This window comes from Prosopis cineraria, unplaced genomic scaffold (genome assembly GCF_029017545.1).
Source record: "Prosopis cineraria cultivar Desert tree isolate PC_DT_omini unplaced genomic scaffold, ASM2901754v1 PC12, whole genome shotgun sequence".
NCBI lineage: Eukaryota > Viridiplantae > Streptophyta > Magnoliopsida > Fabales > Fabaceae > Prosopis > Prosopis cineraria.
In genome coordinates this window covers 1,523,376-1,538,966 of record NW_026555343.1, presented here as the reverse complement: position 1 = coordinate 1,538,966, position 15,591 = coordinate 1,523,376, and the positions used below count along the sequence as shown (strand labels likewise).

General features: G+C 30.1%; 2 protein-coding genes across 2 annotated transcripts; one reads left to right on the top strand and one right to left on the bottom strand.

Moving 5' to 3' along the window:
- Nucleotides 1-1,883: 1,883 nt before the first annotated feature.
- LOC129288519 (high mobility group B protein 1) lies at nt 1,884-4,904 on the top strand. Its single transcript, XM_054925135.1, has 8 exons — nt 1,884-2,039; nt 2,771-2,848; nt 3,053-3,169; nt 3,255-3,312; nt 3,405-3,449; nt 3,677-3,757; nt 3,843-3,914; nt 4,527-4,904. The coding sequence occupies exons 2-8, from the start codon at nt 2,781-2,783 to the stop codon at nt 4,593-4,595; spliced, it is 510 nt and encodes a 169-aa protein (XP_054781110.1). The 5' UTR covers nt 1,884-2,039; nt 2,771-2,780; the 3' UTR covers nt 4,596-4,904.
- Nucleotides 4,905-6,248: 1,344 nt separating this feature from the next.
- On the bottom strand, nt 6,249-9,713 carry LOC129287848 (E3 ubiquitin-protein ligase AIRP2). Its single transcript, XM_054924096.1, has 5 exons — nt 9,335-9,713; nt 8,099-8,249; nt 7,879-7,945; nt 7,496-7,730; nt 6,249-6,818 (listed from the first exon to the last, which is right to left on the bottom strand). Exons 1-5 carry the CDS (start codon nt 9,397-9,399, stop codon nt 6,611-6,613), a joined length of 726 nt encoding a protein of 241 aa, XP_054780071.1. The 5' UTR covers nt 9,400-9,713; the 3' UTR covers nt 6,249-6,610.
- Nucleotides 9,714-15,591: the final 5,878 nt, after the last annotated feature.

The window sequence follows — 15,591 nt, the reverse complement described above, 5'->3', positions numbered from 1 at the left end:
TATATCTTAGATCCAAAGTTTTTATTTTCTCTGGTAGAAAAAAGAGGGGAGGAATGGACATAGGTTTCAACTTTTATTTCAAATTCTTCAATCTACTAAGAAATTCATCCAGAAAATTCTACCTCCAGGAAAAGAAACCCAACATTGAACATTGCATAACTTCATTCTCAAGAGAGGAAGATTAGTGTTTAGCCATGGTGAGCAAGCGGGCTATAAGAGCAATAACGCCCATTTGATGGAAAAACAACAAATGATGGGTCTTCTATAGTTCTGTTGTTCCTTTTCATGGTGAAAAACCAAAAAATAATCAAACTGATGTATCCATGGTAGATAATCAATCAACTAAGAGCCTTATCCATGGCTTCCCTTTCTAGCTTCAATGCAAGAGACTAACACGACCAAGATGAAGCACCTATAAGTTCCCTCCATGTTATCTCCATCTAAACCGTGTTGATTCCATCTATGGTCAATAGCTTCAACATTGCCTGCAAAAACCAACAAGAATGGCGAAAGAGAACCCAAATTGTTAAACCTCTTCATCTACATGGAATCAATAAGGAAGAAGAAGAGTGCCGATCAAGATAGCGTCGTCTATCATGAGGTGAGAGGAGGGCTCAGGACTATCCAAATGTTATTGTTTTGAGAAAATGGAAGGAAATGCGAGGTAAGAAGGTGGAGACACTTTGTGCCTCACAAAAACTATGAGATATAGTGAATGGTTAGGATTTCTCTACATACATCAAATCCTTTTCATCCCACATATGCATTAAATTAGATTTTTGATCATTATAGTTAATTATTTTAAAGGGAGAATTTCCAACGCCGTTGCAAATATATTTATTTGTGAAAAGATGCATTTACCTAAAATGTATAAGTTTTTTATGTACATGTATAATATAATTTTTATGAATAATATGACAAGATCCAAAAATGAACAGCACATTATCTGTTTATTATACATATCATGTGTGCTTAAATTGAATAATAATATTCAAGTTTTTTAAGTGTATATATAGTACAATTTTCATAAAAAATATGATAAAGTTCATACATGAGTAGCACAATATCTTTTTATTACACATAGTCCATGTGGTTAAGGTTAAATGCATTTTTCCTCCAAGAAAAAAAAATTTATACTTGGGGCTCTTGGACTGATAGAGACAAGTGCGATTTTTCCCCTTCTAAAGGTAGATATGATTCTCCCTGTTTTAAATTACATAATAAATTGGGTTAGAAAATCCAAATTCATCATATAACAAAAGGCTAGTTATTCTCCACCAAAATTCTTTTGTGCTCTTGGAATAATGCTCCAAAAAAGAGGAAAGAATTTCTCTACGCAATCTTTATATTTCACAATATTCATTTCTGTATTTTAAATTTAGTAAAAATCAATTAAAAACCTCTTATTCGTGATCTAATTAGTCTGCCTTTGGTTAACAAATAATAAAGTGAAATTATTTAATATAATATTTATTAGTAATTCTTATTTTTAATATTAGTTTAACTAAATATATAAAAATTATTGTCTATATTAATCATAAATTTTCGGTAAAATTTTAAACTATAACTTGAAATCGAAGATTGGGCTTGAATGATCATTTGCGCACTGACAAGACAAAAATCCAGTGATTGATTTCTTTTTTTTTTTTTTTTGACCATGGAAGATATAAATCTTGGTCGTCTCATATAAAGTATAAAGCTTTTAATTGATCAATTAATAATTAATTATGAAGTGTAGTAATTATTGATTATTGAAAGGGCATATTAAAATATCGTTAACGAATCTGGGTAACCGGCTGAGCCAGGCTAAAATCCCATTCTTCATTTGACTTGTGTGGCGACCAAGTTCCCACGATCCACCGGCTCGTCCGGTTGCTTTATCAAATTCACCGGCTACTCGGTCGCATGCCCTCTCTATTGTTTCTGCCTTTCTCTTCTCTCAGGTTCTTTTTTCCTTAGATTCTGGGTGCTTCTATTTGGTTCTGCTTCGTGTCCAAGCTCCTCTTTTCTTCCTCCTCCTCCCCCTCATCTTCTCCAAGGTACCCCCTTTTCTTCCATATCTGTGCTTCTTATTGTTTCCTTTTGCTTGGGTTTCTGTTTGGTTGTTGTGAAAAGTCAAAGCTGAATTTTCTCAATATTTTTTGTCATTTTTTCCCAATAATTTTAGAGAAAATGGTGAGTTGTGATGAGAAAGGTTGTATATTTGTTTTTGTTGCTCGAACTCTGACTCTCTGGCTTTCTTATATCCCCATTTCCCCACCCTTTAAACGTTTCACTGTGGATTAGGTCTATGCTAATTGTTGTTGAACTGTTTATCACCAGCTTCTTTCTCTGGATTTCCTCTGTATTTAGTTTCTTTTTTCTGAAGGAAGGTCTCTTCAATTTTGTTTGTGCATATGAATTATGCTGTGGCTACAGATTACAATAAATTCTTACTCTCAATGAAGCACTGATATTTTGATTGGTGTTCAACACTCCTGTTAGAAGCAAAATGTTACCTATGACATATTTAAGCATGATATGTTTTTTCATGCTATGCGTCCAAATTAAGATCAGTTCTTAACTCTAAACATGTGAATTTATCTATATTCTGTTACACTTGAGCAGCTAGGTGCTTATATAACATGTCAGTGTATTAATCAATCCTCTTTGGGGAGAATTTATTCAAATTGACCTAATCTTGTAACCAATCTTATTTTAACGTTATCTATGTGTTCTCCCTTTTTTATTTGGTTTTTTTTTTCTAACAACTTCCTAATTCCAATTCAAGAACTTCAACAATGAAGAGTGGCAAAGGAAAGGGAGCAGTAAAGAACTCCAGGGAATCATTGAAGCCCGTTGATGACAGGTTAGTTCATAGTATCATTGTACTTAATGTAAATAAAGTTGGGGCATTCTCATTTCATGAGTTCGTATTTTCTTATCCAAAAGGATGAAGGTTTTTGCTTATATCTAAAAGTTTATTTGTATCTGATTACATACACCTGATGGTGCAAACAACTGTTACAGGAATATTGTAGTGATGGAACATATATATCTCTATTGTTTTCAGAAAAGTTGGAAAGCGAAAGGCTGCAGCTAAACCTGACAGAAGTAGCAAACGGAAGACCAAGGCAAAGAAAGATCCCAACAAACCAAAAAGACCACCCAGTGCTTTCTTTGTCTTCCTGTTTGTATCTCTGTCTTTGATCCTTTCTCCTTTTCCTGCCATGAAAACTGAAAGTATTTGAACTATCTCCATCTCTATATGACAGCGAGGAGTTCAGAGCAACCTTTAAGAAAGAAAATCCTAGTGTGAAGGCTGTATCAGCTGTAAGTTACAACTTAAGTTTCTTCAATTACTTACTGATATATGTCCTTATTGAATGACCATCCATGTTGCTTACTCTACTCTTTGATTGAAGGTTGGGAAAGCTGGAGGAGAGAAATGGAAATCCATGACTGAGGCTGTAAGCAGTTCAATCTTGGATACATAATTTCAAATTTTATTTTTATTGGGTTTTCTTTCATCATGTGATAATTCAAATAAAACTTTTTTATTAGATTTTGTATAGATTATAGCCTTATGCAAGTGTTTCTTAAAGTGAGTTCTGCTGTATCTGTATCCAGTGACCTTGCCATATTGATGAAGGGATTTATTCTCTTACTGATTTAAATTTTTCTATTAATCTCAAAGGAGAAAGCTCCATATGAAGCCAAGGCTGCGAAACGGAAAGCTGAGTATGAAAAACTTATGAATGCTTATAATAAAAAGCAGGTGAGCACCTAGCGTGAGATGGTCTGTTGTTTTTGGTGTTTTTGTTTTCATTGTTCATAGGTTCCACTTTCTATGATGTTCCCAGGCAAGCACAGCGGATGATGGAGATGATGAATCAGACAGGTCCAAATCTGAAGTTAATGATGAAGATGAAGAGGTAATCTCTTTTCTTTCTTATCTATCTTTTCTCTTAATAAGCTTGTTTAACAAGCTTTATCTTTATAAATAATCTTGATTTTTGTTTTTTTCGAGCATGATACAAGTGGATTTGTAAATTATTTATGATATGTAGCTTCTTTGATCTCTCTAGATACTTGTTTTAATTCTGAAGGGGAAGTAAAAAGAAAAACGTTAGGGAGCATGAACGTTTTTTGGCCTAATGAATTTTGCATATTTCTCTCCCTCATCCTAAAAAGAAGGTTTCTTCTGTAACTTTTTCTTGCTCCATAATATCCGGTACCATGTAATATGATGTAATGGCTTGTCTTTTTTATCCTTGTGGTTTACTCTCATAAATTATCCTGGAGTCATGTTTTAATAGACTGGGTTCATTGCCTTTCCATTTAATGAAGTTTATTTTCTTTTCTTAACATGAGGTAGTTGAAAGTATCTTTTATTTAAGACGGGAAGGAGTAACTTTTTATTCTGGGAAAAAAACTTGGGTATAATTATCAAGTACATTCTATTGCGTCCTGCATCAAACTTGATGTGGTTTCTTGTGATGACGAAAGCTTAAAACCATACTGTTTGGCTATTTGCCTGTGTACAGGAGGCACACCAAGAGGAGGAGGAGGAGGAGGAGGAGGAAGATGACAACGACGACGATGAAGACGACTGAGATTTGTGCCTTCAATTTGAATAATGATGTTTCATTGGTGGAAGTCTATTATATATGCTGTCTGTGCATTCTAGTAGGCTACTTTTGAATGTTCTGTGCAGATAGAGAAGAACTTGCCTTTCACTTGAGCCTCCCTCAGGTGTTAGTTATTGTACTCTAATGTACTCTTTTAAGATCTGTAGCCTGAAATGTGTTGGCGTCCGTAGTAACATGTTTTCCCTTTTTGATTAACGAATTAGTACTATCAAGCTCCACCTTTGTATAAAACGAAGTTGATATGAATGAAACACCGTTTTCGCTTCACACAAATGGTTATCTTGTGATAGAACTTACTGCATATATATAGTCCCTTACCTTCATATTTTAATGTCCTTTGTGTTTTGGTTTTGTTTTGCAAACCAAAATAGACAAGCAACCACCGCCTCATCAACCAACCAAACCATTGATTTCTTGTAGTTATCTTTCAGGTTATATTAATACAATCTTTTGCAACGGTCGCTAAAATAAAATAAAATAAATATCACATTTTTACATCTGAATATGAATGTTATGTCAAAGAAAAAAAAAATATCTTTTTTTATAAAAAAGAAAAAATATCTTAAATACAAACCTGAATAGTTTTTATTTTTTAACCTTCAAAAAACCTAAGTAGTTTGATGATAGTATAATGCATTATTTTAAAATCAAATCACGTGCTTCAATTAATTTTGTTGCCACTTAATCATTTAACTAGCATCATTTGATTTAAATTTAATATACTTCTATATCAAATTATAAGATTAAAGATATTTTGTTATGCCAAAATACAAGATAATTTAATAAAAATAAAATTTTATTAATAATATTTTTTAAATATTATCCTGAGAGAGAATTAAAATGATTATAATATAATAATTAACTGTAGATTTAATACTATATTCAATAAAAAGTATTTTTAAAAGCTTATACTATTATTATTTTAAAAAATTAATTTGTAAAGTTTCATTATTGAGATTTATTAATATGCATAATTTTACCTCAAATTGTCTCATAATATGAGATGAATTGAGTAGAATATATGGCTAAATTGTTATTAAAAAAATAATATATGACCAAATGGATTTGAATGTTTTAAAAATAAAAATACTCAATTCGTTTGTCTTATTTCCACATGACGTAATATATAATGATATTGATAGTGGCATAACAAAAATGGAAATATCCTATTTTCCCATTCAATACCGAAGTAATAAAAATAAAATACAAATCCTCTAAATAAGCAAGGACTATATACAAATCTTTAATCAAAGTGTAGCTGATTCATAACAAGGGATCCTAGCTCGGCCATTTGTGTGTTGGAGAAGCATCTTGCAGACTCAACAGAATCTGACTAAATTACTAAATTACCCCACAGAGCAGTGGGAGTTGCAAGGCGAAGACACAGAAAAGCGAACGGCAGGCAGAGACAAGACCTCGGTGACAGCTACTCATAGAGAATGCTCCTAACATATTCGTAAGTTATAAAACCTAGACTATCAGCAGAATATGTCTGAGAATCAAACCCAGAAAATGATGGAGGGATGGTGTGTGGGATTTTCAAAGGACAAGATAGTGCAGGCAGAAACACAATGATGTGGCTTCCATGACGGACCAACCATAGCCCTTGTATGAAAATTAAAAGAAAAAGGACTTTACATTTCAGCTCTGTGATTTCATTGGAATCAAATCAAATGGGTATAGCATTGAACTGTGACTCCCAAGTTATATACAGCTTGAGAAAAGAACAATAGAGAATTTTGAGCATTTGCTATCTAGTTGTTAAACAAAATTATCAACACCTTGAATGATATAGAAACTTTTCCAACTTGGCACAGCTCCTTGAAATGACATAATTCTATTGAAGAAACTAATAGCAAATACCTGAAACTACATCAACCCTTTTTTTTTTTTTTTTTACCAGAAACCCGAGGACAAACTGAGAACTATGTACCGATGTGAGTTTTGAAGTTCGGATTAGCTTGCTTTAATTGGCTCTCTCACCAGCGGACAGGAGGAGACATGAATATTGGATCTGGAACAAGAAGAGGCAACTTTTCAATGTACATGAATAACCTCTTTAAATTCTCCTTTGTGATTGAAGCCATGTCATCTATCTCATTGTTGTTCATGTAGATCCAAAGGTCACCAGAGTTCACTCTTTTCAGACTGTCCCGGCAGAAAGGGCAAGACTGAGATCGGGCATGCCTAAACCAGTGGCAGTATTAAATGCTTTAGAAGCGAAGCAACCATCAAAATGACAAAGGAAATCCAATAGCAATAACAGTAAGTGGATATAACTGAAACCAGTATGCAAGAATATGATAGCAACAAAAGACTGGGTATGCCCATCACTTTTTTTCAAGATCTCTTGAAATAATAAAAAAAAAAAAAACTATCTTTGCTAGCGATTAGTAAGAACTAGATTGCTTTGAAAACTCAATAGAATGTGAAGGTTCGCTCAATATGATACAAGGCTAGGTCAGAAGCATAGCTTTGCCCAAAAAATTGAATTGCCCAAGCATATTTCCAAAAAGGCAGTCCTAAATCTTCTGCTCAGTTTACAAAATCTCAAGAGCATGTCTTAAAAGGAAACTTTGAAAGGAAAATCTCAAGAGGAGTAGATTCTTTCTTTAACATACAGTTCTCTTCTTTGGCTGAAATAGGTACAATAAATTGGTTTTATTCTACACCCTTCAATGTCAAAAAGAATATGTTGAAATGTTGGCATTGGTCCATATCTCCAATATCTAGATTCTATCATTTAGATGAGTCAATTCTTTTTATTGAATTGTTTTAACTTAACAACCTTTTTATCATCGAAAGGATTCCCCTGGTTACTGACAGTAGTCCAAGAAAGATCTAAAATGTCAAAATTTGCTTACCAGTCTCGATAACATTTCATGCACATCGAGTGATTGCAATTAGGCAATACAATCTTGCTGTTCACCTCCATGCAAATACCACATTCTTCCTCTCTCTCTATGTCAATTTGAGAATGCTTTCCTTTGCTTACTACAGGTTTTGAGTTATACTTAGTAGCACATATTTCTTTTTGTTTTCTGTCTTCTACATCAGTAATTCCTCTGTGGAGTTGCAATAAAGAGGGAAAGATCACACCTGTCATTAAAGAAATTAAAGGCAACCACATATATATAGTCAAGCATGTCTTCACAAGAAAGTTATAAAGCCATCATAGCACACTTATGAATAAACGACACAGTTTAAAGCATTAGACAGTTATTTTTCAGTACGAATATGCACTTACAATAGAACTCCTTCAGACTGGCTTTTCGCTCATAAATGGACATTGTTGTCTTACCATCCTCGTATGCCTGTAACAAATCCAAGGTATTGTAAGACACTAGCATTTTACCATAGTATCATTTTTTTTTAATATATAACGGGCTGTTTATATTAACAAGGCATAGAAAGTGGCGAGTCTAGACTCTGGAGACGGATATAGAGTAAAGAGGCAGAAAATGCACCTTGTATATGAGAATTCTAAGCAATCCCAAGGCTCCAGCGAGGTGACAATCAGTCCACTGAACCAGAAAAAGAAACAATTGAGCTGCTGGACTGTAGGACAATCTCATTTGTATGCAGGCACCATCATAATCTCTTGGATAATCAGAAGCTCTGTGTCACACATATTATGTGAAATGAAAAGGTTTAAAAAACTATAAGAAGAAGGGACGTTATATTCTTCTTGACCTTGAGAAACGTGCACCATTAAAACACCAACGCAGTAATATAGAGTATAAATAGATGAAATTCATAACAAAAGGTAATGAGCACTCAAATTTTAAACAGGCAAATAAAAACTTCTTTATCTCCTTAATGAGGATGTGAAACCAAAAAGAAATCCTTAATGAGGTTAAAGCCTAGTTTCCCTACTAAATACTTTTATGAATGCTCGTCTTCAATATTGGTTTGTAAAAAATCATTCAACTCAAAAAAGCTTGGGCAATCACGAGAAAATTGGGAGTGACACCAGTTATATGGTTTGTCCTTTCTTCTACTGGCCCAGATCAAAATTCAAACAGATCTAATATTTGTATAATAGTCAAGTGCTTCGCTCTTTTTGAGGACAGTTACATAATGCCATCATTCAAAGTTCAAACAACTCTTTCAAAAGGAATAGTAAAATTTGCTGTGGAAGGCGTTAAGAAATTAATAAGAAGGCTAAACAATCCAGAAGGAAGATCCTGCCTGTTAACAAGTATAACCACAGCAAACAATTAACTTATGCTTCCTCACCGCAACTATTTCAGTCCCCAAACCTTGATTGCTTTCTCTTCTTCTTGCTCACCAAATACCTAATCAAACCGCACCTCATTCCGCTTTTTTTCCCCCTTTAAAAAAAAAAAAATCATTCTGTATTCGAGCTAGGTGCGGAGCCGTAACTGGTCTTTTAAATAGCTTAAAAATTAGAAACCAATTTCTAATTTTAGTTTTAACCCCATAGCACGCGATGGGGGAAAACAAACAGGTAAGATTTTCTATGACGTTATAACTAGGTAACCACCAATCAAAGATGATATCAGAAAAATTTTACACCCAAGTTCACAAGCCATAATCCAAAAACACTTAACAGTACAAGGGACCAGAATCTTCCTCAAAGTCCCAGAAATTTTCATTTGGTATGTCATCCAAAATCACAAAATACAACATGCATATCGAATTCTTGAGGGAGGGAGAAGAGAGAGAGAAGAAGAAATTACAGAGTATTGGCGAACTGGATATCAGCTTCAAGAGCTTTCAGGGAATCCTTGAAAGACTTGCGCATTTTTTCTTCTTCGTTTCGTTATTCAACAAAATCCCATTCAGAACTCAAAAGAAGACGATATTCTCACTAAAACTGGTAAAGCCACAACAGAGCCTCGAAATTGCATGATCCCAAGCGTTAATTCTCGTTTTCCGGTGAAAATAATCCCACGAAAGAAACAAAGGAATCGAATTCGGCAGAAAATTTGGCTGTGAGAGAAAGAGGGAGGATTCTAGGAGTGAGGGAGAAGAGACAGAGAGTGGGATTTGCTGGGCTTTCGCTTACAGCACACGTAACTCTTGCACACACCTCGTCATCTACTAATCAAGTCACAGTCTTCGCTAAAACTGCACCGAAAGACAGTAAAAGATCCGGAGATATAAAATATATTCTTCAATTACGCAAATGCCCTTTCTTTTCCTCGACATTTGTTGCAACTTTTTTTCTTTTTTAATCCCCTTTTTTTTAACTAAATTCAAATGTAAAAAAATTATCTAGCATGACATGATGATCATTATAGTTCTACCCAATGATTTTCAGTTCATATTTAATAAAAGTATATTTTTTAAACAAAATTTAATAAAAATATGTTTAGAGAATTCAATTATTTATTAGATTTAATAAAAGTATATTTCAAATATAGTTTGAGTATACTTTTGATAATTATTTAAATAGATCCTTAATTTTATCTATATCAATGCTTAAACTTGGACACACATAATTCAAAAATTAATATTAAAAAAATTTAATGTTGTGACCGTTTTAAAAATAAAATTATTATTACAAATAAGCTTTTTTTACAATTATAATTACAAATAAATTAAAATGCATAAAATCTCATTAATTTTAAAGTGATTGCATATGATACCTTCATTTAAACGTTTAAAATAAACCCTTTAACTTTTAATTTTAATTTTTAAAACCCTCTACTATTAATTACTTTATTATGTTATTAATAAAATTTGTCATATCAAATCATGAAAAGCCGTATAAAAGCTTAGTGACATTTTATATAAGCAAATAATAAATGGATCAAAATTATATTATTTTTTAAATATTTACTTTTGTATCAATTTTATCCATTTTTTAAATCAATGGTGTATAGTTTTTTTTTTTTTTTTGCATTAACTGATAAATTTTTATTTACATGATTCTCATTAGAATGATGAGGCCTACTATTGAATATTCAAAGGATGTAGTCCAACTGCGAGCCCATTCTACAAATTTAAATGGAGCACTGCATTTATGCAAGGGAAGATTTAGCATTATTCCCATTTCTTGAGTTCCACGAAGCACTCTCTCCTTAATGCACACAGCATGGCGCACCCTTGGTCACAGCTAACACGAGCAATAATCAGCACCTATTGGCGCTAAATGCAAACTTCAAATAAGAACATGTCATTGCCATTTATTATAAATAGACAACAAACACATAATTAAAGGGCTTTTCACATTATCAAATTTATCCAATATTTATCCAACGCAAAGTATTCAAATGCTGAAATTGAGTAATCTGCAACCCCCCTATGAGATCTACCCTCTTTGTGTAAATCCTACTCTTAGGCTAGTTTTTCAAACATGTTTACTTCTCTATTCTTTTGAAGCACTTTATTGTATTTTGCTTCACTAAGTAATTCCAGTGAGCTTTGCGCTCATTTGTAGTGTACCCACCGCCATTGCTCTTGCATGTCACTTGACTCTCTAAAAAAATTGCAATAAAAAATTTTAAGAACTCTTTTAATCGTATGATAGCAACTTAGTCTTTGGAGAACATGTTTCTTGGCACGCTTGGCATACTCAAATACCTAAAGGGTTGTGACGTTCTGAGCCCTACATCTAAAACTGTGACGAACAGCAACTTTTAGATATTTTCTTTTTATTTATTTAATATAAAAGGCTTTGTTAATTAATAAGAAAAAAATAAAATTATAATTTTTCTCTTAAATTGTGTTAACAATAAACAATGAGAACAAAGTCCTTTAACTTAAAAAATAAGAGTATCATCATACGTATCAAAAATAAACATTATAGTTTTGCTCCTCCCTAAATTGTATTAAAAATTAATAAAATATTTTTTTCATATCATGCGTTATGTATATTTTATAAATCTGACATGATAAACTCTCTTAATAACATAAGAAAGTTAATTAATTGTAGAAGGTTTCAAAAAATAAAATAAAATAAAAGGTTAGAGGACTTAACTTTGAATGTTTAAGGTGAGGGGGTCACATACATCTACCTTAAAATTTTAAAGGTTTTATGCAATTTAGTTTTATATTTATTACTAAATTCAAAATCTCTCTTTCTATATATAAGTAAGATTAGCTTCAATTTGCTTCATGCAATTTAGTGTTTCAAATGCCCTTCCTTACAACTCAGTGCTTTGAAAGTCAAGTTCGGCTGTTGATTTGCAGAAAGGTTCGGACAAAATTTTTAAATATTTAGTTACCATATCTTCTAAATAAAATAAATTATTTTTATCCATCTCCATCTAGATTTAAATCTTTAAAATTTAAATTATTGTGAAATATTGGGATTTGAATCACAAAGATTTAATTTTGAAGTTCCATAAAATCCAATATTCTTAAAAGGGTAAGATATTGATTGCTTCTAGTGTGAAGTTTGAAATTTAAAATTATTCATATTTTCTAATTAAATAATACTATTTATATTTGTTGATTAAAAAATAGTATTAATTAATTTAATGATGATTTTTTTATTAACTAAAAATTTTATTTAATTAATAAACATTGTAATTGAAATTCAAATATGCGACCGAGTTACTGAGATAAGTTAAAGGCGAAAAAAAAATGTAAGGTGCAAGAAATTATCACAACCATACATCTTTGATAAAACTAAATAAAATACCCATGCAGCCTTTATTAAGAAAAAAAGTACACGTGCATCAACGGGTTTTTTTTTTTTAAAAAAGGTAAAATTCATTATTTATGACAATTTTTTTTAGCAGAAAAATCTACCACAAAAGAATAATGTATAATATACACACTTTTCATATTATCCTATACATGATAGAGACATTTAGTTATCGTCAATAATATTTGATTATATACAAGTAACAAAAAGTAAAGAAATGCATTATAAACATATAATATGAAATATTAAGAAAAGCCGTAATTCTTCAGACTAAATTATCAAAGATTTCCCAATAATTCGTTTGAAGGATTCATTATGTATACAATATGGAAAATGTGTCCATGGCAAATTATTCTTTTAGAAAAAAGTTTCCTCCTAAAATTTATCATAAATAATATATGTCACCTATTTTAAAAAAATATTGCATGTGACCATGCATGTACTTTACTGGTTTATAATAAAAAGTAAAGCTGTATTGTGTATTGCATGGATTCCAAAATCAACTATCACATTGATTATCATTTATATATTATATAAATTTTTTAAACAGTTGATAATATTTATAAAAAATTAATAATAAATTTGATAAAATAATATTAACTTAAACGTTTGAAACTAATTTTCTGGACAAAAAAAATTGAAAGTAATTATTTTTTTAATGCTTCCCCTATCTAATTTTATAAGACCTTCATTTAATAAAGAAATAAATATTTTAGTGAGAATTCGGTTTTAATACAATTTTCTTAATATATATATATGAATATGTGTGTGTGTGTATGAATATAAATATTGGATAAATTGGCCCATTAGTCCAAAAAAATGTCATGTCCAAAAAATTTGGACCAAATTTTTAAAAATTTAAGAGTGTGGGTAATTCACATAGATATAAAAATGTTTTATCATTGATATACAAAAGAGTTATCATTAAAAATTTAAAAATTTTCAAGAAGTTTATCATTGATATACAAAAATATATAATTAACAAATATAATAAATTAGTTATAATATAAAATATAATAAATGTTGAACTATTTGATTGTTTTAGTCTTATAATATGAGTTATATCTATAAAAATCTCATAAATATTTACAATCACATTAAAAAATGACTTTATGAATACTCAAATCATGAGCTAGCATCATGGCAAGCTTTAAAGCCCAAGGCTTCAGTTACTAAGGTAGATAAAGATTTAATATTTAATGCTCAAAAATTTCATTAATGTTAGTAGCATTTTAAAATTTACTTATTATAATTTAATTAGACAAAAGTATATTGAGCATGTAAAGATAAGTATTTAAATCCTTTCTTTTTGATATACTCTTAGTAAATTGGTGCTGAATATATTGAAAGATACTCCCCTTTTTTCTTTTTTTACTTTTTTACTATAAGATAAACTATTATATATTGTTTATAAGTGAAACTACAAAATTCAAAAATCATTTACTCCTACCACTCAAAAATATAATACAAAATATTTTTAATTGAATCACACTCTCCAATAAATTAACTAATTTTTTTAAAACTTATATGATCATTTCATATTTGTCCTTATTTAATAGAGTGTTTTACTTGCATGTAAAGAGTTGATTAGTTTATTTATTAAGGGTATTTTTGAATAAAAAGAACTCATTGATTACATGTTGAAAAAAATATCTTATATTTTTTAATAAATGAGTATCACGTATTTTTCAAATTGTCCATTATAAAATTAAAGTTTATTTTCATAAGATAATCTTGTTTCATTTATTACAAGAATAATTTAATCTAACATTTTTAATTTCAAACATAATTATCATACTCTCTTCATTTTCAAATGTAATAAAAAGCAACAAACTCTAACCCTTTAAGAAAGTTTGTTATGTATGATAGTTATGTTTGAAATTAAAAATATATTTTTAATGGCCTTAGTTCAATTACTAATGAATCTTGCAATAATTAATTTTTTTTATATAATTTTTGTAAGTATTTATGCGATGAGGAAGACTAACTTAACCTGTCTTCTATTTTCTTTCACTAAGTCAAGAAGCTTTGCAGTTTTATGTGCTAGAGGATCTTATCACGTAAAAGAATTGTTATAAAACTAAAGTAAATATAAATAATTTGACAAGATCCAAGGAAGAAGCTTATTAAAAATATAGAGAAGATCGATGAGAGAAAAAAATTTTCATTTTAATTTGATTTAAATGTACACACAAAACTTTACTAATGAAGTTGGGTCTAAAGGATTAGTTAATTACTCACACCATAATGAATTAATGTTTGAATCTTCACAAAAAAATATCTATATTTAATATTTGATTGTGTTTTGAACATAATTACTTTTAATAAGAAGAAATTTATGAGCAATAAAAAATATCTATAATAAAGAGAGTAAAAATGTATTCAAAACTTTAAAATGCGCCGTACTTTTTCCCAAAAAAAAAGTGTGCCTTAATTTACAGAGCCTCAAATTGTTACTCTCTCAATCACATATTAATATGTTATTTAAAAAAATTGCATATTAATATGTAATCTTTTCATGGCACTACAAACCAAGGTTAGCTGATGTTGCAAAAACGTTTTAATCTTTTCAAATACTAGTACAGTACCCTTTATAAAATACAGTCAGCTCTTTTAAAGTTTTAATGTTGAACAAACTGAAATGTGGAAGGTCAAGTATTTTTTATTCGTCAAGAGCTTTTCAAGAATAAATTATTCTCAATGTTACTTAAAGTGAATTTTAAAATGATATTCCTTCCTCATCAAATTATAATATATTTTTAAACAAAATTATGAATACTACTCATAAAGTTTATCAAACACCAATTATTCTTCATGAACCACAATAAAATATTAGTAACTTAACTATTTCATGGTGCTAAAAAAATTAATTGAAACATTAATTTCTTGAGAAATTTTACATTTTTTATTTATACCCTCATTAAACATTCTATATAAATGTTTTAATAATCACAATTGACATTCCAATGCATCAATTTTTTTTAAGAACAATAAATAGAATAGAGGTATAGTTAAAAAAAATAAGTATAAATATGATCTAATACCTTATATTTTGAATCAAATAAAACTTTTAAAAGATGTCATGTATCATGGCCCAGAAGGAATACAACCTTGTTTTTTCAAAATAAAATTTAAATTTTTAAAAATATCATTCATTCAATGTAATCTTATTTGTAAAACATTAAATAGAGAGAAAATATAATAAGAGAGAAAAGTAATATTGAAACAAGTATAATTAACAAAATTTTATTTTTATTTTTATCAAAATGCCATGTTATGGGACGCCAAATCATCTCTGAAAAAATCTTGTAAATTGGGAGGAAGTATACACACACATTA

What these genes read in the sequence shown, in the direction of transcription:
- LOC129288519 (XM_054925135.1), top strand. Translation starts at nt 2,781, where the DNA reads ATGAAGAGTGGCAAAGGAAAGGGAGCAGTAAAGAACTCCAGGGAATCA. An exon ending in ATGCTTATAATAAAAAGCAG is followed by an intron (nt 3,758 to 3,842) that starts GTGAGCACCTAG and finishes TGATGTTCCCAG; the next exon opens with GCAAGCACAGCGGATGATGG. An exon ending in TTAATGATGAAGATGAAGAG is followed by an intron (nt 3,915 to 4,526) that starts GTAATCTCTTTT and finishes GCCTGTGTACAG; the next exon opens with GAGGCACACCAAGAGGAGGA.
- LOC129287848 (XM_054924096.1), bottom strand. Translation starts at nt 9,399, where the DNA reads ATGCGCAAGTCTTTCAAGGATTCCCTGAAAGCTCTTGAAGCTGATATC. An exon ending in CAGTCTGAAGGAGTTCTATT is followed by an intron (nt 7,731 to 7,878) that starts GTAAGTGCATAT and finishes CTTTAATGACAG; the next exon opens with GTGTGATCTTTCCCTCTTTA. An exon ending in ATGAAATGTTATCGAGACTG is followed by an intron (nt 6,819 to 7,495) that starts GTAAGCAAATTT and finishes CCACTGGTTTAG; the next exon opens with GCATGCCCGATCTCAGTCTT.